This window comes from Myotis daubentonii, chromosome X (genome assembly GCF_963259705.1).
Source record: "Myotis daubentonii chromosome X, mMyoDau2.1, whole genome shotgun sequence".
Classification (NCBI taxonomy): domain Eukaryota; kingdom Metazoa; phylum Chordata; class Mammalia; order Chiroptera; family Vespertilionidae; genus Myotis; species Myotis daubentonii.
Window position 1 is genome coordinate 129,881,499 of NC_081861.1, and position 24,196 is coordinate 129,905,694.

Sequence of the window (24,196 nt, forward strand, 5' to 3'; positions counted from 1 at the left end):
TGTAATCTAGATCATATCACTCTGACCACTGGGTAGACTGGCTCTTGGATCTCCAAGGAGGTACAAAGTCAGCCACTGCCTGAGGCCACCCAGCAGGAGCTACAGAGAGATCTGAGGATTCCTCCTATTTGTTTGGGGTTTGGAGGTGCCCAGATGAGGCGCAGCTGTGAATTAATGCAGGCTGCTGATGGGCTTTAGGCCTTCTTTTGGAAGCTCTGGGGTTCTCTGACCCAGCTTCAGTTTGACAGGTTTTTAGGTGGAAAAAGCCCAGGCCATTCGAATGCAAAAGCCTCTGCATACACTTGGGTGGGGTTGTAAATTGGGTGTGGCAGGGTCTCAGGGAATCACCAGGGTGGAGCAAACCACAATGGCTGCCATTCTGCTCTGCCTTGGAGCGGTCCCAGGGTCTGTGTCCCGCGGCCCCATGCGGGAACAATGAATGCTGCAAGTACCTCTGCAAGAAAGCCGTCTGATGCCAGGCAGTTCAGTTTCTCTCCGAATGAGTCTGGGTCCCCAAATTCTCGCCCAGAACTGGAGTTCAGAGCTGTCGGAAGCTTGTATCTCCCTCCCAATTGAAAAAGACAACAGTGTACCCAGCTGCCAGCCCCTTTCGCGTGCGCCTCCATACCTCTGCACTTCCATATCTCTGCACCTCCTACCAGACTCAATGGGCTTTTCTCTTTCTTTCTAGTTGTAGAATTTCCTCTCAGCCAGCCTTTCCGTGGTTCTGGATGATATTCGTTTTGTCTTTAGTTGTAATTTTAATGTGGTTGTGCACGGCAGCAAGTTCAGGTGTTTACCTATGCTGGCATCTTGGTTGTCTCCGCATCATATATTTCCATTTTTATTTTCTTAAAGTTAATAAAATTTCTCTAGGTCATTAGAATTTACTGTGACATATGTCTTAAGTTATCTGATTACTTTACAAAATATAATAAAGGTACAATTTGGTGATTTAAAATAAATTCAGTCCAAAAATGAGTGTTTTTTCCAATTACAATTGACATTCGTGGTTAGACATTTTTATAATTTGTGAAATGATCCCACTGATAAGTCTAGTACCTACTTGGTACCATACTTAGTTACTATAATACTAGAGGCCCGATGCATGAAATTTGTGCAAGAGTAGGCCTTCCTTCCCCCAGCCGCCAGCACTGGCTTCCCTCCAGCACCTGGGACCCAGGCTTCCCTAGCAGAGGGAGGCCCCACTCACCTGCCACAGCCCACTGGTTGGTTGCAGCCATGCTGGTCGTGGCTTGCCTTGCAGCCATGCTGGTCGTGGCTTGCCTTGGCCCTCAGGCCCTCGCACCCTCAGCGGCTTGCCTCTGCCCTCCAAGCTCCGGCTTCGACGTCCAGTCTAATTAGCATATTATGCTTTTATTATTGTAGATTATTAACTATATTCCCTGTGCTATACTTTACATCCCTGTGACTATTTTGTAATGGCCATTTTTTTGGTTAATTATCACCTGAGAATATTTTTTCCATTGATTTTTGGAGAGAATAAAAGGGAAGGAGGGAGGGAGGAAGGGAGGAATGAAGGGTGGAAGAAGCAGAGAGCGAGAGCGAGAGCGAGAGCGAGAGAGAGAGAGAGAGAAAGAGAGAGAGAGAGAGAAACAGAGAGAAGAACATTGATATAAGAGAGAGACATTGTGCCCCAATTGAGGCAGTGGATGGAATATGCAACCCAGGTACATCCCCTGACCAGGAATAGAACCGGCTAACCTTCGTTGCTCGGCCCAACACCTTAACTACTGACCCACACTGGCCAGTGCAGTAATGGATATTTTCTACTTCTTAATACCTTCACCTTTTCACCCAGCCTCCCAACTTCCCTCCCATCTAGCAACCATTAGTGTGTTCTCTGTATCTATGAGTCTGTTTCAGTTTTGTTTGTTTTTTTATTTGTTCTTTAGATTCCACATATAAGTGAGATCGTATGGTATCTGTTTCTCTCTCTCTCTGTCTGACTTCTTGCACTTACCATAATACCATTTAGGTCCATCTATGGTGTTGCAAATGGTAAGATTTTATTCTTTTCTATGGTTGAGTAGTATTCCATTGTATATATGTACCACATCTTTTTTTTTAAATGTATTTTATCAATTTTTTACAGAGAAGAAGAGAGAAGGATAGAGAGTTAGACACTTCAATGAGAGAGAAACATCGATTAGCTGCCTCCTGCACACCCCCTACTGGGCATGTGCCTGCAACCAAGGTACATGCCCTTGACCAGAATCGAACCTAGGACCCTTCAGTCTGCAGGCCGACGTTCTATCCACTGAGCCCAACCGATCAGGGCTGTACCACATCTTCTTTATCCAATCATTGATAAAAGAACACTTTGGTTGTTACTATGTCTTGACCACCATGAATATTGCTGCAATGAATATAGTGTTGCATATATCTTTGCAAACAAATGTTTTCAAATTTTTCGTGTAGATACCTAGAAGAGGGATTGTTGGGTCATATGGTAACTCAATTCTTAATATTTTGAGGAACCTCCATACTGTTTTGCATGGTGGCTCTACCAGCTTATATTTTCACCAGCAGTGAATGAGGGTTTCTTTTTCTCTACAACCTCTCATTATTACTTGTCTTATTAGTAAAAGCCATTCTAATGGTATGAATTGGTATCTCATTGTAGTTTTGATTTGTGTTTCCATAATAGCTAGTGAACCTGGGCATCTTTTCATATATCTGTTGCCCATTTGTATGTCTTCTTTGGAGAAGTGTCTGTTCAGGTCCTCTGCCCATTTTATTTCCAATTCTCACCAGAGGTTATGCTTAGAGAGAGGAAGGCGGAGGGAGGGAGAGAGGGAGGGAAAGAAAGAGAGAGAGAAACAGTAATGCAAGAGAGAAACATTGATTGGCTGCCTCTGTACGTGCCCTGACTGGCAGCTAGACCCACCACCTGGGCATATGCCCTAATCAGGAATTGAACCAACAACCTTGCAGTGCATAGGACAATGCTCCACCAGCTGAGCCACTCTGGTGGGGCCCTCTGCCCATTTATTTATTTACTTATTTATTTATTAATATATTTGTTTTGATTTCAGAAGGAAAGGAGGAGAGAAAGAAACATCAGTGATGAAAGAGAATCATTGATCAGCTGCCCTGTACTGGGGATCTAGCCCACAACCTGGGCATATGCCCTGGACTGGAATAGAACCCAGGACCCTTCAGTCCACAGGCTGATGCTCTATCCACTGAGCCAAACCAGCCAGGGCTGCCCATTTTTAAATTGGATTTTTTGCCTGTTTGTTGTTGAGTTGTATGAGTTATTTATGTATTTTGGATATTAAGCCCTTGTCAGAGTCATTGTTTACAAATACCTTCTATCATTCGGTTGGTTGCCTTTTTGCTTGCTTTTGCTGTGCAGAAGATTTTTAGTTTGATATAGTCCCATTCGTTTATTTTTGCCTTTACTTCTCTTACTTTGTCGAAATCATAAAATCTTCTCTATGGCCAAGGTCTATTGGGGTTCTTATCCCAGTATCAAGAAGGGTTCAGGAATCTGGAAAAAGGGCTGTGCATAGATGACATAGGAATCCAGAGACTAATAATGAATCCTGAGATGAGATATAATTTTGAAAGGCATTGGGGGTCAGAGGACCTTCAGCTAAAGGGACTGAAGACTCCCTCCTTGTCTAGGACCCTTGCTTTTATTAACACTAGAGGCCTGGTGCACAAAAATTTGTGCACTCGGGGGGGGGGGTCCCTCAGCCCGGCCTGTGCCCTTTCGCAGTCTGGGACCCCTCGGGGGATGACTACCTGCTGGCTTAGGCCTGCTCCCCAAAGGATTGGGCCTAAGATGGCAATCAGACATCCCTCTGGCAGCCTGGCAGCCCTTGGCGGATGTCCACTTGCCAGTGGGGAGCAAACCTAAGCTGCAGTCAGACATCCTTAGCGCTGCTGAGGAGGCAGGAGAGGCTCCCACCACCACCGCTGTACTGGCAGCCATCAGCCTGGCTTGTGGCTGAGCAGAGCTCCCCCATGTGGGAACGGGCTGACCACCAGAGGGCAGCTCCTTCATTGAGCATCTGCCCCCTGGTGGTCAGTGTGTGTGTCATAGTGACCAGTCATTCCCAGTCTTTCTGCTGTTAGGGTCATTTTGCATATTACCCTTTTACTATATAGGATAGAGGCCTGGTGCATGGGTGGGGGCCGGCTGATTTGCCCTGAAGGGTGCCCCGGATCAGGGTAGGCGTCCTGCTTGGGTGCCTGGCCAGCCTGGGTGAAGGGCTGATGGCTATTTGCAGCTAGTCACACCCCCTTCAGGGTTGGGGTCCCCATTGGGGTGCCTGGCCAGCCTGGATGAGTGGCTGATGGCTGTTTTCAGGCTGGCCACACCTCCTTTAGGGTGGGGGTCCCCACTGGGATGCCTGGCCAGCCTGGGTGAGGGGCTGAGGGCCATTTTCAGGCTGGCCGGCGACTGAAGCTCCCACCCTCTCCTTTTTTTTCCCTGGGATTTATTTACCTTCTATAATTGAAACTTCATTGCTGTCACTGGAGCTGAGAGCCGGCTCCAGCTCTGAGGCCACAGCCTGCTGAAAGCAGGTATCTGGGGTTTGTTTAGCTTCTATAATTATAACTTTGTTGCTGTCACTGGAGCTAAGAGCCAGCTCCAGCTCCATGGCCACCGCCGGCTGAAAGCAGGTATCTGCTCGCTTCAGGTGCGTAGCTGCTGGCCGCCATCTTGTTTGGCGGTTAATTTGCATATCACCCTGATTAGCCAATGGGAAGTGTAGTGAAGGTACGGTCAATTACCCTTTTGTCTTTTATTAGATAGGATTTGTCCTAAGGCAAGGTGGAGGTAATACACTTCAAAGGGTAAGGTTTCAAAGGGTACAGAAGCATTGTCAGTTTGGGGAATAGCCTACGGCCGTTCAGATTTTTAGCCAGTAGGAGGTAATAGCATGTAGATTAAGATGCCTTTTAGCTTTCTGGAAGCCAAGCAATAATCCCTTTTCTGGTTTGGGGAAATGCCTTCAGCCATTCCCAACATGTGACTACATGTGTGACTCAACCCTGTTGAGTCCCCAAGTTTCATCAACCTTTTGAAACTCTTGAAATTATGACATGCTGGAATTTGTCTCCGACAAATGTCCATAAGTTTAGTACCTATGTTTTCTTCTCTGCAATTTATTGTTTCAGATCTTATATTTAGGTCTCTGTTCCATTCTGAATTCATTTTTGTACATGGGGACAAACTGTGGTCTAATTCATTCTTTTGCATGTTGCTTTCCAATTTTCCCAGCACCATTTATTGAAGAGGCTTTCTTTTCCCCATTGTACATTTTTAGCTCCTTTGTCAAAAATTATTTACCCACATACATGTGGTTTTATTTCTGAGCTCTCAATTCTGTTCCGTTAGTCTGTATGTCTGTTTTTCTGCCAATACCATGCTTTATCATTGCTCTGTAGTATGATTTGAAGTCAGGTGGTGTGATATCTCTGGCTTCATTCTTTTCTCAGGATTGCTTTGGCTATTTGGGATCTTTTGTGGTTCCATACAAATCTGATGACTTTTTATTCTGTTTCTTTAAAAAAAGACATTGGGATTTTGATGGGGGTTGCATTAAATCTGATTATTGCTTTGGGTAATATAGCCATTTTAATTATGTTAATTCTTCCAATTCATGAATCTGGAATATCTTTCCATTTTATTGTGTCTTTTTCAATCTCTTTTAATAATGCGATGTAGTTTTCAGTAAATAGGTCCTTTACATTCTTTATTAAGTTTATTCCTAAGTATTTTATTCTTTTTGTTGCAATTGCAAAGGGAATGTATTTATTTTTTCTTTTGTTTCCCTTGTCTAAGAATATATATCAGAAAAAGTATTACCAAGACCAATGTCAAAGAGTTTACTGCCTATGTTTTCTTCTAGGAGTTTTATGGCTTTGTGTCTTATATTTAAGTCTTTAATCCATTTTTAGTTTATTCTTGTATATGGTTTAAGAAAGTAGCCTAGTTTCATTTTTTTGTACTGTCCAGTTTTCTCAACATCTTTTGTTAAATAGACAGTCTTTACCACATTGTATATTCTTGCCTCCTTTGTCATAGATTAATTGACCATATTAGGCTTGAGTTTACTAGTATTTCTGGACTCTCTATTCTAACATGACCAGTCTTGAAAAAATGTCTATACTGTGTGTACAGTTAAAAGGTGAAAGTAGTCATCTATGTTTGTCATGTTATATAATGTGGAAATGTATAATGAATTGTAGTTTTTATTATAAGCAGTTTGGGCACAATGCTAGAAAATTGCATAAGCATTTGGATTATATCTTTCTAGTTTTAATATATTTAAATAAATATAAAAATATATTTAGATACATATTCTAGGTAGAATAAATGATCACTGATATTAACTGTATTTAGGTTCTCTAGAGTGAGTTATGACTTGTGGGATATTGTAGTTGAATATATATTTATGTTTTTGTTGACTAATTTAATTGTTATTTCTGTATACGCATTTTTTCTCAAGTGTGTGTTTATATAAATAAACATGGAGACTGTGGCCCTTACCTGGATCAGAATAAAATCCAGCAGTTGCCTGACCACTTTGGCCCAGGCCCTGTGAATGTGGTGCTTCGGCGTACTGTGCAGGCTTGTGTGGATTGTGGCATTGACAGTAAGGCTGTTTTTGGATTCCTTAAGGCAGATAATCGTGGAGGAGAAGTAATAACTGGTATGCTCATCTAATTCTTTATTCAGCTTTTTTTCCTAATTTGATTTTCAGAGGGCAAAGATTTTATAATATGTAGATTATTTTATAATATTTCTATTCTTTTAACTGTTTATAATATTAGAATATTTATTATATTGCTATAATAGAATATAATAGTTACACGTTTATAGACTTGTAACCCAGTTTAACTTTACTTTTGAAATATACAATGTCAGAGTAATACTGTAACATGAGACAAAAGGTACAGATATTTTTTCTTTTACATGCTTTGCTAAGCTCATGTACAAATACCTTAATGATAATAAATTTTAATTTTTTTTAGAAAACAGACTGATTTATAAGAAGCTCTAAATAAAAATGTGACTCAAGAAGTGATTCAGAGATAATTATACAGCTTTCATGATTTTGGGTCAGATACTATGACATTTGTACACATGCAATGTTTGAAATAGTAGAAAGTGTTATAGATCAGTGAGTGGGTTTCTGTTGTTTATTTTATGAATATTTTTAAATGAGAATGATTTCACAAATATAAGTTGTTATGTTTTAATGGGAGGAACTTTTATAATTTAAGGTTATTCCTTCGTAAATTACAAAACCCCCACAAATTAGAGTTATATTACATTTCCTAAATGTAATATGATGGCTTTTTTTGGATAATCATTGTAGTTCGCATATTTCTGTGATATAATTCTGATACATATGTTTTCTTGTAATAGCCTCCTTTGATGGGGAAACTCATTCCATCCAGCTCCCTCCAGTGAACAGTGCATCATTTGCTCTTCGCTTTCTTGAAAACTTGTGCCATAGCATGCAATGTGATAACCTTTTGAGTAGTCAGCCTTTTAGTGCTTGCAGAGGTAATATTCTTAGTACCGCAGAGGATGATAAAAAAAAACCAGGTAAGAGAAAATGTAAAATTTTAAAATGTGCTTTTGTTTTATATTACAAATTATAATTAACTCAAGAATCTTGTTTAATGCAGTTTTTCCTTGTGTCCTTCTCAGAGTAAACATTTTATCTACAATGATAATTAGACATGTATAATATACTAGAGGCCTGTTGCATGAAAATTCATGCACTCGGGGGTGTGGGGTCCCTCAGCCTGGCCTGCACTCTCTCACAGTCCAGGACCCCTTGGGGGATGTCCACCTGCCAGCTTAGGCCCGCTCCCCGGGGGATCAGGCCTAAGCTGGCAGTCAGACATCCCTCTGGCAGCCCAGGAGCCCTTGGAGGATGTGTTACTGCCATCAGTTGGACATCCTTAGTGCTGCTGAGGAGGTGGGAGAGGCTCCTGCCACCTCCGCCGCTGCTCTTGCAGCTGTCAGCCTGGCTCATGGCTGAGCAGAGCTCCCCCTGTGGAAGTGCACCGACCACCAGGGGGCAGCTCTTGCGTTGATTGCTCCCTGGTGGTCATTGCACATCATAGCGACTGGTTGTTCCGGTCATTCTGATTGTTTCACCAATTAGGGTCAATTTGCATATTAACCGCAGTCCCAACAACAACAACAAAAATCACAGACATTCCAGAAAACTGGTATCTTAAGCCAGCCAAAGGAATGACATTTCAATTTTTCATTTTTACTTTTTTATTATTTTCTTAGCTTTCTTTTTTTTTGCTTCTTTCTTTGTTCTCCTTTTTTTTGTTTGTTCCTTTATTTCCTATTTCTTTTCACATTACTTTTTCAACCACGTGAGCAGCAGACATGTGAGCAGCGTGCTCTTGTCCAGGGAGCATCAGCCCCGTGAGCAGCCTGCCTCGAGCCTAAGAGAAGCAGCCTCATGTGGCCTGCCCCTGTCCAGGGAGCAACAGCTGTGTGAGCAGCCTGCTTCCCCATCCGAGGAGCAACAACCACACGAGCAGTCCGACCTGTCCCAGGAGCAGCAGCCGCATGAACAGTCTTCCTATGTCTGAGGAGCAGCAGCCTTGCGCAGCCCGCTCCCACCCGAGGAGCAGCAGCTGCGCACAGCCCGCACCCTGCACTAGTCCGAGGAGCAGCAGCTGCACAAGCATCTTGCCCTCGCCCAACCAGCAGTAGCTGCACGAGCAGCCTGCCCAATCAGAGGAACAACAGTTGTGTGAGCAGCCTGCCCCCATCCGAGGTGCAGCAGTTCTGTGAGCGGCCTGGCCCCATTAGAGGAGCAGCAGCAGCCGACCCAGGCCCTAGGAACAGCAGCCACACGAGCAGACCGCCCACATCCGAGGAGCTGCAGCCCTACGCAGCACACACCGGTTCGAGGAGCAGATCCACAACAGCCTGCTCCTGTCTGACGAGCAGCAGCCAGTCCTAGGAGCAGTAGCCCCACAAGCAGCCCACCACATCAGAAGAACAACAGCAACGTGCAGCCAGCCCCCATTCAAGGATCAGCAGCCACATGAGCAGTCCGCCTCAGTTCAAGGAGTAGTAGCTGCTTGTGTAGCCCGCCCCCATCCAAGGAACAGCAGTCTCGTGATCAGCACACCCTCTGTCTGAGGAACAGCAGCTGTGTGTGAAGCCTCCCCCCACCAGCCAGAGGAGCTACCACAGCTGTGAACAGCACCCACCAGAGGAGCTGCTGTCAGCTGAGGAGCAGCTGCTACCACAACCTCCCAAGGAGCAACCACAGCCCGAGGAGCCACTGCTACCCAAGGAGCAGCCTCTGAATAATTCAACATCTAGATCTGTCGGTGAGATCAAACATGGGTAGACAAAGAAACCCCCAAAGGAAAGAAAAGGAAGAGTCACCAGAAAAGCAGCTAAGCAATACAGAGGCATGCAGCATGATAGAAAAAGAATTCAGATTAAGGGTCCTAGAATGCATAAACCGGATGGAGGAAAAAAATCAACCACTTATGCAAGAATCAAGAAGAAATGGATGAAAAAAATCAACAACTAATGTAAGAATCAAAAAGAAACAGATATGAAAAAAATCAATAAATTATGTAAGAACCAAGAAGAAATGAAGAGTGATATAGCTGCAATAAAAAACACCATTGAAAGTTTCAACAGTAGACTAGGAGAATCAGAGGACCGAATTAGAGAATTAGAAGACAGGGAAGCATAACACACCCAAACTGAACTGCAATTGGAGAAAAAAATTAAAAGACAGGAGGAGAGCCTAAGGGAGCTATGGGACAACATACGAATAATAGGGATGCCAGAACAACAGAAAGAGGAACAAGGGTTAGAAAATCTATTGGAGCCGAAACTGGTTTGGCTCAGTGGATAGAGCGTCAGCCTGCAGACTGAAAGGTCCCAGGTTCGATTCCGGTCAAGGGCATGAACCTGGGTTGCGGGCACATCCCCAGTAGGAGATGTGCAGGAGGCAGCTGATCGATGTTTCTCTCTCATTGATGTTTCTAGCTCTCTATCTCTCTCCCTTCCTCTCTGTAAAAAATCAATAAAATATATATATATTTTTTAAAAAAAAACAAAGGTAGGGAAGAAAAAAGTCACACAAGCACAGAGAGTCCCAAAGAAGGTGAACCTGAAAAGACCCACACCAAGACACATCATAATTACCATGGCAAATGTTCAGGACAAAGAGAGAATCTTACAGGCTGCAAGAGAGAGACGGAAAGTTACATACAAGGGATCTCCCGTTAGATTATCAAATGATTTTTCAACAGAAACACATCAGGCCAGAAAACAATGGATGGAAATTTACAAAGTGATGCAAAGCAAAGGACTGAATCCAAGAATACTCTATCCAGCAAGGCTATCATTCAAAATTGAAGGGGAAATAAGAAGCTTCTCAGACAAAAAAAGGCTAAGGGAGTTTATCATCACCAAGCCAGCAATGTAAGAAATGCTAAAGGGACTGGTGTAAAAAGAAGAAATAAAAAGCTCAGAAAGAAAACAGCCACACAAAATAGAAATGGCTACAAACAAGTACCTTTCAGTAATAACTTAAAACGTAAATGGACTAAATGCTCCAATCAAAAGATATCGAGTGGCTGAATGGATAAAAAAACATGACCCATACATCTGCTGTCTACAAGAAACCCACCTCATTAGAAGGGACTCACACAGACTGAAAGTGAAAGGATGGAAAAGACCTCTACTCAGAAAACTACATGATGTTGAAAAAAGAGATAGAGGAAGACATAAACAGATGAAAAAACATACCATGTTCTTGGATTGGTAGAATCAACATCATTAAAATGTCCATACTACCGAAAGCAATCTATAAACTCAACGCACTTCCCATTAAAACACCAACGGCATATTTCACAGACCTAGAACGAACTCTCCAAAAATTCATGTGGAATAAAAAACGACCCCGAATAGCTGCAGCTATCCTGAGAAAGAACAAAGTAGGTGGGATCTCAGTACCAGATATCAAACTGTTTACAGAGCAACTGTTCTCAAAACTGCCTCATACTGGCACAAGAACAGACATATAGATCAATGGAATAGAATAGAGAGTCCAGAAATCGACCCAAACCAATATGCTCAATTAATATTTGACAAAGGAGGCAAGAACATACAATGGAGTCAAGATAGTCTCTTCAATAAATGGTGTTGGGAAAATTGGACAGATACAAGCAAAAAAATGAAACTAGACCACCAACTCACACCATACACATAAATAAACTCAAAATGGATAATGGACTTAAATGTACGACGGGAAACCATAAAAATCCTAGAAGCATTCAAAGGCAACAAAATCTCAGACATATGCAGAAGAAATTTCTTAAGCGATACAGCTCCTTGGTCATTGGAAACTAAAGAGAAAATAAACAAATGGGACTACATCAAAATAAAAAGCTTCTGCACAGCAAAAGAAACCATCAACAGAACAACAAGAAAGCCCACTGCATGGGAAAACATATTTGCTAATGTTATCAGCAATAAGGGTTTAATCTTCAAAATTTATAGGGAACTCATACAACTTAACAAAAGGAAGATAAACAATGCAATCAAAAAATGGGCAAAGGTCCTAGACACTTTTCAAAGAGGACATTCAGAAAGCCAAGAGACATAAAAAACATGCTGAAAGTCACTAATCATCCGAGAAATGCAAATCAAAATAACAATGAGGTACCATCTCACACCTGTCAGAATGGCTATCATCAACAAATCAACAAAAAGCAAATACTGGAGAGGATGTGGTGAAAAGGGAACACTTGTGCACTGCTGGCGGGAATGCAGACTGGTGCAGCCACTATGGAAGACAGTGTGGAGTTTCCTCAAAAATTAAAAATGGAACTCCCATTTGACCCTGTGATCCCACTTCTAGTATTATATCCCAAGAAAACAGAAACACCAATCAGAAAGGATATATGCACCCCTATGTTCATAGCAGCACAATTCACTATAGCCAAGATCTGGAAACGGCCTAAGTGCCCATCAGTAGATGAATGGATTAGAAAACTGTAGTACATCTACTCGATGGAATACTATGCTGCTGTAAAAAAGAAGGAACTCTTACCATTTGCAACAGCATGGATGGAACTGGAGAGCATTATGTTGAGTGAAATAAGCCAGTCAATGAAGGAAAAATACCACATGATCTCACTCATTTATGGATAATAAAGACCATTATAAACTTATGAACAAAAATAGATACAGAGGCAGTGCAGCCTCGAACAGGCTATCAAACTACAGCGGAAAGGCTGGGGACAGTTGGGGGGCAGGAGGGGGGGGTAAGAGATCAACCGAATGACTTGTATGTATGCATATAAGCATAACCAATGGACATAAGACACGGGGGTAGAGGAGGCCAGGGGATTGTCAAGGGCGGGGGGGAAAAAAAGGAGACATATGTAATACTCTTTGTAATACTTTAAGCAATAAAACAATTTTAAAAAAAAGACACATAGGCAATGGCAGCCTTTTAAGGTGTATTAGTAACACAGGTGATCACAATTTATTCTACATATATTTTATGCTTTTTCATTTTATCCGTAATATTCACACTTTAAAATTACAACAAATATTCATGTGGTTCTATGTATATCTAGAGTGATACTTTTGTCTTTCTTTTTTCCCTATGTTATCATTTTACTTGCAAATTAAACAGAAAAAAGTACAAAAAATTTTGCATATTAACCTTTTATTATATAGGATAGTTACAAGAGGCCCGGTGTACGAATACACGCACCAGTGGGGTCCCTTGGCCTGGCCTGCGGGATCAGGCTAAAACTGGCTCTCCAATATTCCCCGAGGGCTCCTGGATTGCAAGAGGGCACAGGCCAGGCTGAGGGACCCCACAGGTGCATGTTTGGGGCTGGGCAGGGATGCGAGAGGTTGGCCAGACAGGGAGGCACCGGGGGAGGGCACCAGGGTATGTCTGGCCTGTCTCACTCAGTCCAGATCAGCCAGACACCAGCAGCAAGCTAACTTACCAGTCGGAGCTTCTGCCCCCTGGTCATCAGTGCATGTCATAGCGCCTGGTCGACCAGTCGACTATCTCCCCCTGATAGTGCATGTCACAGTGATCGGTTGAGCGGGCCTTAGCATATCATTAGCATATTATGCTTTGATTGGTTGAATGGATGACCGGACGACCAGACACTTGGCATATTAGGCTTTTATTACATAGGATTTTTGTTCATTCAAAGTGAGAAAGCAATTTCTTTTTGTATACATAATGAACTTGAGAATCAAAACCTGAAAGATATTTTATTGTGGTTTGATTTGCATGTTGAACATCTGTTCATGTGTTTATTGGCTATTTTTATATCTTCTTTGGAGAAATATCTATTTAAATCCCTTGCCCATTTTTAATTGGCTTCTTTCTTGTAAATATATTTATTACATATGTAATAAAGCAAATATTTTATATATGTTTGTGTAGATATTACATATACATATTTGTTAAATATATGTATAATACACAAATAATATTTTATACATCCTGTATACAAGTTCCATATCAGATATATGGTTTGCATATATTGGGAGGGGAAAAAGTAGGTTTATTATAGTTCATTATGGAAAATGATACAATAATTAATAAATGATATTAAAATAATAAATTCTGTTTTACATACTGACAACTGTAAACTTACTTTTGCACCACCCTGCATTTTCTCCCATCCTTTAGGTGACTTTCACTTTCTTTTTTTTTTTTCTTTTTTTAAAATATATTTTATTGATTTTTTTACAGAGAGGAAGGGAGAGAGATAGAGAGTTAGAAACATCGATGAGAGAGAAACATCGATCAACTGCCTCCTGCACATCTCCTACTGGGGATATGCCCGCAACCCAGGTACATGCCCTTGACCAGAATCGAACCTGGGACCCTTCAGTCCGCAGGCCGACGCTGTATCCACTGAGCCAAACCGGTTTCGGCGACTTTCACTTTCTTGATGGTGTGCTTTGAAGCACAAAATTATTTAATTTTGATGAAGTCCAATTTATCTATTTCTTTTTGTTTGTTTCTTGTACTTTTGGTATCACATCTAAGAAAACATTGCTTTAATACATGTTCAGGAAGATTTACTTTTATGTTGTCTCTTAAGAATTTTATACTTGTTCTAGTTGGGTCATTGATCTATTTTTAATTAATTTTTGTTTTTGTTTAGTCACAACGTATGTTTTACTTTATACAATAGTTGAAGGTATCTTTACGTACTGTGACTTTATAAATTATCAATACAGTCTCCTTATACATGGTACAGTTTCCCATGGTTAACTGCAGTCCAAAATTATTAAGTGGAAAATTCAAGAAATAAATAATCCTTTAAATTGGACACCATTCTGTGTACCATGATGAAATATCACTTTGCCTCACCTGGGATGGGGATCATCTCTTTGTCCAGTGTGACCACATTGTATATAGTACCTGCTCACTATTCACTTAGTAGCCGTCTCAGTTATTAGATCTAATGTCATGGTATAGCTGTGCTTGTGTGTGTTTAATTAACTCTCATAGTAGCCTAACACTACGTCACAGTGCTACGTCATTCAGCTCACTTCACCTCATCACATAGGCATTGTATCATCTTACATCCTCACAAGAAGAAGAACGGTGAGTATAGTACAATAAGGTATTTTGAGAGAGAGACTACATTCACATAACTTTTATAGTATGGTATAATTGTTCTGTTTTATTATGATATTGTTTTTAATCTCTTACAGTGCCTAATTCATAGACTAAACTTTAGCATAAGTATGTGTGTATAGGAAAAATTATAGTATATATAGGATTTGATACTGTCCATGGTTTTAGGCATCCAGGTGTCTTGGAATGTACTCTACATGGACAAGAGGGAACTACTGTCTAGTGTTCTTCAATTTCAACTTGAAGGAGTCCCTTTAGTATTTCTTGTAGGGTATCTCTGCAATTGTGGAATTCTCTCAGTTTTTATTAGATTTATTTGATGCTGAATTTACTTCTGGGCCACAAGATTTTGTTTCTTTAGTTTCTTCTGGAATAACTTTTTCTTCTTTGCAACCTCCTCTTCTGGTTTAGGAAAAATTTCCTTTTTCAGTAAGGATCATCTCCATGTGGCAGGGAGAGCTCATGTATGTGTTAATTTGCCCATGAGCTCTGTAAGTTCTGCGCCACATCTTGGGAGATTTATTCACTTGGATGTGGCCAGTGACCAGAGAATCAAAAGCTAAAATCCTTATGTTCAGCATTATTCTCTGCTTTCTTACGCACATGCAGCAAAAATTCATTGCTCTTTTTGGGTTACTGATCCTGCATCCAGCCCCACTGTTCGACCTGGGCACACCTACCAACTCCACCATTGTAATGATAGAATGTTATATGTTGTTTCTTGTAAAGTGATATCCTTCAGATACTTGGTGGGTTTTTGGATATCCATATCCCTGATGACCTGAGCAGTTTCAGGAGGGTTCTTAAAGTAAACACGAAGATTTGAACCTCTTAATTTGCATGATTTGGGGGATTTTCTGGGTCAAGTGAATAACGAAACATTTTAGAGGTCACCTCAGACTGCTTATGGGAATAGTCTCAGTTTTTGTTTATGGAGAATTTCTTATTTTCCTCTTCATTTTTTAAAGGTTACTTTTGCTGAATGTAGAATTCTTGATTGACCATCTGTTTGTTTCAGAGATTTCGATGTGTCATCCTACTTCCTTCCGTTGTTTATAGTTAGTTGCTAATCTTATTGAGACTCCCTTGTATGATTTGCTTTCTCTTGTAGATTTCAAAATTCATTTTGTCTTTTGCTTTTGACAGTTTTTTTTCTAGGTGTGGATATCTTTGAATTTATTTTTGTTGGATGTTGAACTTTATAGATATGCCGGTTAATGTTTTTCATCAAATTTTGGAAACTTTTAGTCATTATTTCTTTAATTTTTTAAAAAATATATTTTATTGATTTTTTACAGAGAGGAAGGGAGAGGGATAGAGAGTTAGAAACATCGATGAGAGAGAAACATCTATCAGCTGCCTCCTGCACACCCCCTACTGGGTATGTGCCTGCAACCAAGGTACATGCCCTTGACCGGAATCAAACCTGGGACCTTTGAGTCCGCAGGCTGACGCTCTGTCCACTGAGCCAAACCGGTTAGGGCTCTTTCTTTAATTTTTACTTATTGATTTAGAGAGCAAGAGAGGGAGGGAGGGAGGGAGTAAAGAAGGGAGGAAAAGAGAGACAGTGAGTTATTGTTCCACTTATTTGTGCATTCATTGGTTGATTCTTATATATGCCCTGACCGGTAATTGAACCTACAACCCTGGCGTATAGAGGCACCACTCCAACCAACTGAGCTACCTGGTCAGGACCCATTATTTCTTCAAATATTCTTTCTGCCCCTTTCCTGCCCTGAAACTCTTTCATTATGTATATTTTGTCATGCTAGATGGTGTACCACAGGTCTCTGATATCTGTTCATTTTTGCTCATTCTTTTTTCTTCTTAATCCTCAAACTATATAATCTCAATGGACCTTTTTTAAAATTTATTCGTTGGTTCTTCTACTTGTTCAAATCTTCTGTTGAGCCTATCTAGTGAATTTTTTTATTTCATTTATTATACTTTTTTTTAAAGTCCCATATGTCTTTTCACTTCTTTTTTTATTGCTTTATTGGTAGTCTCTATTTGGTGAGACATTGTTCTCATACTTTAAAAAAATTCCTTAGACATGATTTTTAAAAGTTTTTTGAACATATATAAAATAGTTTATTTAAAGTCTTTGTCTAATAAGTCCAGTGTCTGATCTTCCTCAGAGGCAGTTTCTATTGACATTTTCCTTCCCTGTGTATGAGCCATACTTTTCTGCATCCCAGCATGTCTCCTAATTTTTTAATTGTAAACTGGGCATTTTAAAATTATATAATGCAGTAATTCTGATAATTAAATATTCTCCCAATCTATAGGGTTTTCTGTTGCTGTTGTTTATATAGTGACTTTCCTGGACTAATTTAATAACTTTTCCTGAGCTAATTTTGTCATGTATGGCTACTGAAATCTTCTCAGTTAGCTTAGTGGTCAGGTAATGATTGGGCAGGGATTTTCTTAAATGTCTGGAACTGGTATGTCTCCCAGCCATAGGAAATTTTTTGTGTGTGTGTCTTGGGACTTACCTTGGAGTTTTTTTGGTTTTTTTTACAGAGAGGAAGGGAGAGGGATAGAGAGTTAGAAACATCGATGAGAGAGAAACATCGATTCAGCTGCCTCCTGCACACCCCCTACTGGGGATGTGCCCACAACCCAGGTACATGCCCTTGACCGGAATCGAACCTGGGACTCCTCAGTCCGCAGGCCGACGCTCTATCCACTGAGCCAAACCGGTCAGGGCGCCTTGGAGTTTTTTTAGTGTGTGTTGGGACTTATCTTCAACACTCAGGAGACAGTTTACAAGTCTGCTTTATGCAGAGTCTTAAGGTCAGCAAGAAACGAAAGATTAGGGCCTTCTCTGTACTTTGCTAAGCATGCATAATGCTATCTAGATTCCCAGGAATATCTCAATGCTTTTCACCCTAATGGACATCTTTCTCCAGTTTTTCTTTTCAAGGTTTTTGGTTAGTTTCTTATTAGCCCCAACCTGTACTGCTGCCTCAGGCACCACAATGTTAAACAGTTGTCAATGTTTTTTTTTATTTGTTTGTTTGTTTGTTTTTTTAACCAATGCCTTGGAGATAGGGCTGTTCAGACAGAGCAGATTCTGATTCAGGTCAAATACAACAATCCCTGAGATCAGAGCTTTTAACTTATCTGCAAGATTGTTCAAATAGTGACATTTCTCTGTGGCTGTTGCTGTTGGAGAGCTCCAAACCCATCATGTCCTCTCCAGTGATGTCTAGGCTACTGGTTTTCATAGCTACTATAGTTGTGAAGGTGTTTGTTTGCAAATCTGCTGCAAAACTGGGATTAAGGGGATGGCATTAGGGAAGTTAAAATGACTTTGCTGTTCTTTCTGAGGTTCAACCATTTTTTTCTTGAATAAATTCTTTCTCGACTGCTGTAATCCTTTATTTACTATCCAGAGTTTTGAAAAAGTTGATTTTGCCAGTGTTTTTATTATTTTTATAAAGGAGTGGATTTTCAGAAATCTTTAATTAGTCCCCCTGGAAATGCCTCTCTATGACAGTGATGGCGAACCTTTTGAGCTCGACGTGTCAAAATTTTGAAAAACCCTAACTTAATTCTGGTGCCGTGTCTCATATAGAAATATTCATAATTTTTTTTGATATTTGCAACTATAGTAAAATAAGATATTTTTGATATTTATTTTATATATTTAAATGCCATTTAACAAAGAAAAATCAACAAAAAATATGTATAAAATGAAAAAAACACAGAAAAACAATGTACATTTAGGAAAATATAATAATAAAAACAATGATAATCAAATGGTATGAAAACTAGAAATTAGTGACTTTTTTGGTGCTGAAGTTTGTCTGCTAATTTTTTGATTGCAGGTTCATACTTGGTGCACTTCAAGGCCAAGCAAGCACCACTAACTTCATCTGTTAGCTGGTTTCTTTTGTTTGTTTTAATATTATTTAATGCTGAGAACAAAATATCACAAAAATATGTTGATGAAAAAATTGTTAGCAAAGCCATTGCTAGATTTTTTATGTTGCTCAAAATGTCAGGCACTCTGTTCCAAGCACTAAAATTTCTTGTTCGTAGTTGCACTCTTCTTCATTATTCAAACAATTTCGTTCCAGATTTTCAAGTTTCGACCTTAAGTCGACAAACACATGAGTCCAAATGCTACCTTGAAAATCTGCAAGTTGCATCTCTAAATCGTCAATTTGCATCCATTGGAAATCCTTTAATTCCAAAGTACTGTAAACAACTACATCCAGATACTTAATTATTTTAATAGTCTGTTCTAGGCTTCTAAATTGGTTAAATCTTTCGCTGAACTGTTCAAATAACGAGTTTACTATATTCTGGTACAAAAGTATGGACTCCATTACACTCGTTTTAGTGGCCGCCTTGAAACATTTTTTTTTATCTGAGGAAAATACTTATAAGTTTTAGTTTCAATATCTCGCTTGAAAATTTTAAGTTTACTTTCAGAAGATTTGATATATCCAAACACAACATCAATACTTTTGCCAAAACCTTGTAATTTTAAGTTCAGTTCATTCATATGAACAGAGAGATCTGTAAAAAACATCAAATTGCTGACCCACTTATGATCATTGATCTGAGGAAAGTTTACCAGATCCTTATTCTCAATAAATACCGTAATTTCTTTAAAGCACTCCACAAATCGCTCAAGTACTTTACCTCGACTCAGCCATCTCACATTATTGAACATCAGTAGTCCACTGTAGGTTGAATCAACTTCCTGTAAAAGTGCAGAAAATTCTCACTTGTGAAGGGGTCAAGAAGCTATAAAATTCACAATTTTTGTTACAACTGACATTAAATCATTCAATTCTGAGAATCCCGATTTGGCACACAACACCTCCTGATGGATAATGCAATGAAAAGGTACAAGTGGATGCCTAATAGGTTCCGTAAACAATTTCAGGAATCCCACATTTTTTCCCACCATATTTGGTGCCCTATCTGTCGTGACTGACACAATTTTAGAGATATCAATGTTTAGGTCACTGAATGTTTTTTTATAACAACCTTACATATTTCGTTTCCTGATGTACTTATTGGCACTGATTCTAACTTTATCAACTCTTCTCTCATTGTGAGACCATCAGAATATCTAACAATAATGGCCAACCGAGCATTTGATGTGACATCAGTAGTTTCATCAAGAGAAATCGAAAAATATTTACAACTATTTAAGTCTTTTTTTAATTGATGTTGTATGTTTTTGTAAAGATCTATAATTCTGTCTTTGATAGTATTTCTACTGAGTGGTAACTCAGAAATTCTTTTAATAATATCATCTTTATTTTTCATATCGTGAAATAGAACTGGTGCACATCTTAGGAATGTTTCCTTAATAAATTCTCCGTCACTGAGGGCTTTTCCATGCTGAGCTATGGAGTGAGCAATACAGTAACTTGCTGATGTTAAATTTGTAGAGCATCTTACAAATTTAATGATGGAATTTGATTGACTTTTATAGAGGTGTAGCTGTCTATAAATGTATTCCCTCCTTTCATCGATACTTTTTTTCAAGAGCTGACAATGATTAGTTTCAAATGTCTCTTTACATTCCACGTTCTGCTTACTACCGTTTCATTACACAGTATACACAATGATCTGTTGTTTCTGTCGACAATCCCGTACATTTCGGTCCATATGTCTTGAAAGGGTCAGCTACTGCTACTTCCACTTCCTTTATCATTCAATCTTGCTTTTTTATTTTTTTGATTCTCCATCACAAGGCTGCAAAAATAAATAAATATAAATCACAGCGTTTTTAATAAAAGGTTGATAGGTTTCTTACCTATTAACTTTTTGCAGTGTTGTTGCACTGACTCCTGGTGCAAAACAATTCAAAGATAGTATGTATAACCAATAAATATATGGTGCTGTAATCTATTATCCGACACGCAGAATGTCTCATCGAGCACTGTTGCACTGTGTATCTTTTTCTTCTAACCCTCCCACTCCTGTCTCCTAATGAACATGGCGATCAAGTGCGTCCGTTTGCCGAATGCACCCGAACGCACGGGAAGCTTACCCGAGGCACATGTTGACAATATTGAGGCCGTTTCCAGAATTGGGCATTTTGTCACTCGAGTAAAAATAAAATGTCATGAGTAAAGATTAATCTCTTTTTAGTGCAAGTCTTACCTTTTTATATTAATGTCAATATTGGAACAGTGTATCTTGGATGTTTTCACTATGTATCTTTGCTACACAACACCGATGTACATGTTTACATCCGGTTTTAGAATTGCATCATGAGTAATGTGCGTAATAATATTACTCGAGTGATGCGCAACTCTGGCCGTTGCGAGAGACAAATATTTGAATTATGCAATTTTTTTGTCTCTGTCGATGCGTGTCACCCAAAATGAGTTCGCATGTCACCTCTGACACGTGTGTCATAGGTTTGCCATCACTGCTCTATGATGACTTTTTAAAGTATGTATTTTTAATTATCTGGATTTTTCTAGTTATCTCTGCAGGAATAATTTTATGCCTGAACTTACTATAATACCCAGAAGCAGAAATCAAGAATCAATTTTACATTTGTATCAGCACCAGATAGTAGACCATATACCAGTTTCATAAACTTTTCATACAGAAAGCATTATAATATTACAAGTAAACAAGTAAAGACTTTTTTCTGATCTTGCTAAGATTCCGAGGTAAAGACATATCTATGGAGAACTATACTTGTATTCAAATTTTCTATTTCATTGCATGGGTATGAAAAAATCAATTTTTTCTTATAATTTAAATGTTCTAATTATAGACATATTTGTCATTCACTAAAATATGTTTTATCTGTTGGTTTTATAGTCCATGATCAAAAATAAAATCAAGTGGTAATAGTCTCTTAGATTTGTTAGTAGTCAGTCAGTAACTAGATGGCTAAAGGTTGCTCATTAGATGATTTTGAGAGGCATGCCTTAGCCCCCAACCATTTTGAACCAGGTGAAGTTTGACCTTGGTTCTTCTCTCTTGACGTCTATTATCAGACCTTTAAGATTTCTATTATACTTTATTTTCCCTTTTAGTTAGAGATTAAATCAAGATAGCAATTAATATTTAGAATATAATTGATAATTTGAGTTGTCTTTACTTTCAGGATCATGCCTTCAAGAACAGTCCTTTTCCTAGAAATGCATTTGTTTGAATGATAAATAACCAGTAGAGTTGTTGTAGCAGTAGTCCTAGGCCAGGATTAGTGCCTATAAAATGGGATGTTCATTATATACTGTCTTCTCCTTAACTACTCTGAATTCTTAACTTTTCTTGCTTGTGGGAACAATTTTCTGAGGCCTTTTTAGGCACATTATAATTGGTTGCCTCCTGAGATATTTATAGATATGTGATGGCCCTAGAATAAATAAAGCCTAGACATATGCTTTAACCTCTTGAATATGATGTCACTGAAATGTTTAATAGGATGAAATGAACATGTTATTCATAAACCATCAAATGGTACATTATTGATGAAGTCATAGTAGAAAAATGATTTAGAAACAAGTGTTTTATGCTGATGATATGAAAAGGCTAGAATATCTTAGTTATAACAGACACTTTTTTTTAAACAGTTGAGGAAGATGTAACTGAAAAACAAACCACCAAGCGACCTTCTGAGCAGCCTCTATCTGATGTTGCTCCTCTCTCTCCTAAGCTCCCCAAAATAGAGATGCATGCCTCTCAAGGTAAATAGTATCTACATGTCCCAAGATTGGGGAGAAAAGTCATTCTATACCACTTATATATGCTCTTGTATGGTGGTGTTGAGGGTAGGGGGTGTATTTGCCTAAGTCATTTTGGCAATTAGGCTACTACTTTGGCAGCTTTGTTGAGCACTCTATTCTCTTCAGAAGGACACAGTTAATGTTTCTCATTAGATTAAAAAGAAACAATTACAGTAAAATTTTTCATTCAACTTTATACTACTGAAAGATGATAGAAAGAGGAATTTATTGGGGGTGACATTGGTTAGTAAAATTATACAGATTTCAGATATACAATTCTATAATACATCTTCTGGATATTGTATTATGTGTTTACCACCCCAAGTCAAGTCTCCTTCCATCACCATTTATTCCCCCCTCTCCTTCTACCTCCTCCCAGCCCCCTTCCCTCTGGTAATCACCATGTGTGGGGGGTTTTAACCTCTCCAACTTTGTGTTGTTATTTTTTAAATTTAATATCCTGCAACTTTACTGAATTTGTTGATTAGTTCTCTTTTTTTATTAAGTCTCTTTTTTTATTGTTGACACTATTACAGATGTCTCCCATTCTCCCCGCTTTGCTCCTCTCCACCCAGCCTCCATATCCCCAGCCGCCTTCCAGTCCCTCCACCCCTCTTCCCTCTGAGATCTGTCAGTCTCTCCAGCGAAAGTTTTAAGTGCCCAACTAGTAGGCAAATTTTAGAAACTAGCTGAGTGATCATAACAAATAGTTGTGAAGAATGGCATTTCTGAAAGTGAATGCCTTAGTGAGGTGTTCACAGCAACTGTAGGTGATGTCATAGAATAAATTTGGATTTCAGGATAGTGTCTATTACTATAAATATCAAGGAGGGGATGGCCATATACTTTGTGTTAAAGGTTTGTGGTTTAGTATAGCATGGCTTAAGCGAATTGTTGTTGAAGATTAGATTTTTGACCTTTTAATAGTATTTGAATTATAAGTCTGTTGAAGATAATTGCCTTTGTCTTTTTTCTTCTAGAAGAACTATTGTCTTCTGAGGGAAATGTCATGCCTAAAGAGGAGACGCTTCCTGAAGAGTCCCAGGACTCACCACTAAATCCAGAAAGTAATTTGAATCCTGCCAGTGGAGATCCTTTAAGCACTGATACCTCAGTCTCCAAGAATTTTTCTGAAGGTGTGCCCTTCTCCTTAAGTTCAGCATTACTGGATACATCATCTACCCAGAACATTCCCCATGAATTCCAAATGCAGAAGAACAGTGAAGGTATATTTAAAAACAGTGATTTTAAATCATTGTGTGTCTCTTTCCCCTTAAGGTTTCCATGTTCAGTGACATCCCCTGAGAGTGTATCACATTGGAGAAAGTGCCAAATTGAGGAGGTTGAGACAACTCCACATCACTGTCAGGGCCAAGCCATTACAGATGCTAAGATTGTCCCTGTGTAGATTGCCTCTGCTGTTAAGTGACGTTGTTTGCAGAGAGTCTGAAGATAGATGTTTATTCTATAAAGGGGTAGTTTACCCTGAATTTTTAGGGATTTTCACAGAACATGAGCTTTTGAAGACAGACCTTCTTAGTACAAGGCTCTAAAAGGTTGCTTCTAATGCTGAATATCTTACTTCCAAATGTATTCCTAATACTACCATGCCAAAGTAGCCTGTATTGGGGCTTGAGAAGGCTACCCGCTGATCTTTTTAGTAGTGGGAAGACTAGTAGTAATAACATTACTTACTAGTAGTTACTTAATAAAAAGCATCATTATCTTTATCACTATTTGACATTATGTGCCTAGCACATAATATTTTGCATAGCCTTATACATTAAA

At 39.3% G+C, this 24,196-nt stretch overlaps 1 protein-coding gene across 6 annotated transcripts in view; it reads left to right on the plus strand.

Moving 5' to 3' along the window:
- SCML2 (Scm polycomb group protein like 2) overlaps positions 1 to 24,196 on the plus strand; it is a 108,051-nt gene that overhangs the window by 78,172 nt on the left and 5,683 nt on the right. For 4 of the 6 annotated variants that reach the window (XM_059680521.1, XM_059680522.1, XM_059680526.1 and 1 more), the window contains 4 exons: positions 6,492 to 6,695; positions 7,415 to 7,597; positions 22,256 to 22,369; positions 23,389 to 23,634. In XM_059680521.1, the coding sequence (XP_059536504.1) occupies positions 6,492 to 6,695; positions 7,415 to 7,597; positions 22,256 to 22,369; positions 23,389 to 23,634 (747 nt within the window). The remainder of the gene's footprint in view (positions 1 to 6,491; positions 6,696 to 7,414; positions 7,598 to 22,255; positions 22,370 to 23,388; positions 23,635 to 24,196) is intronic. The other 2 variants (XM_059680523.1, XM_059680524.1) reach the window with 2 other exon arrangements.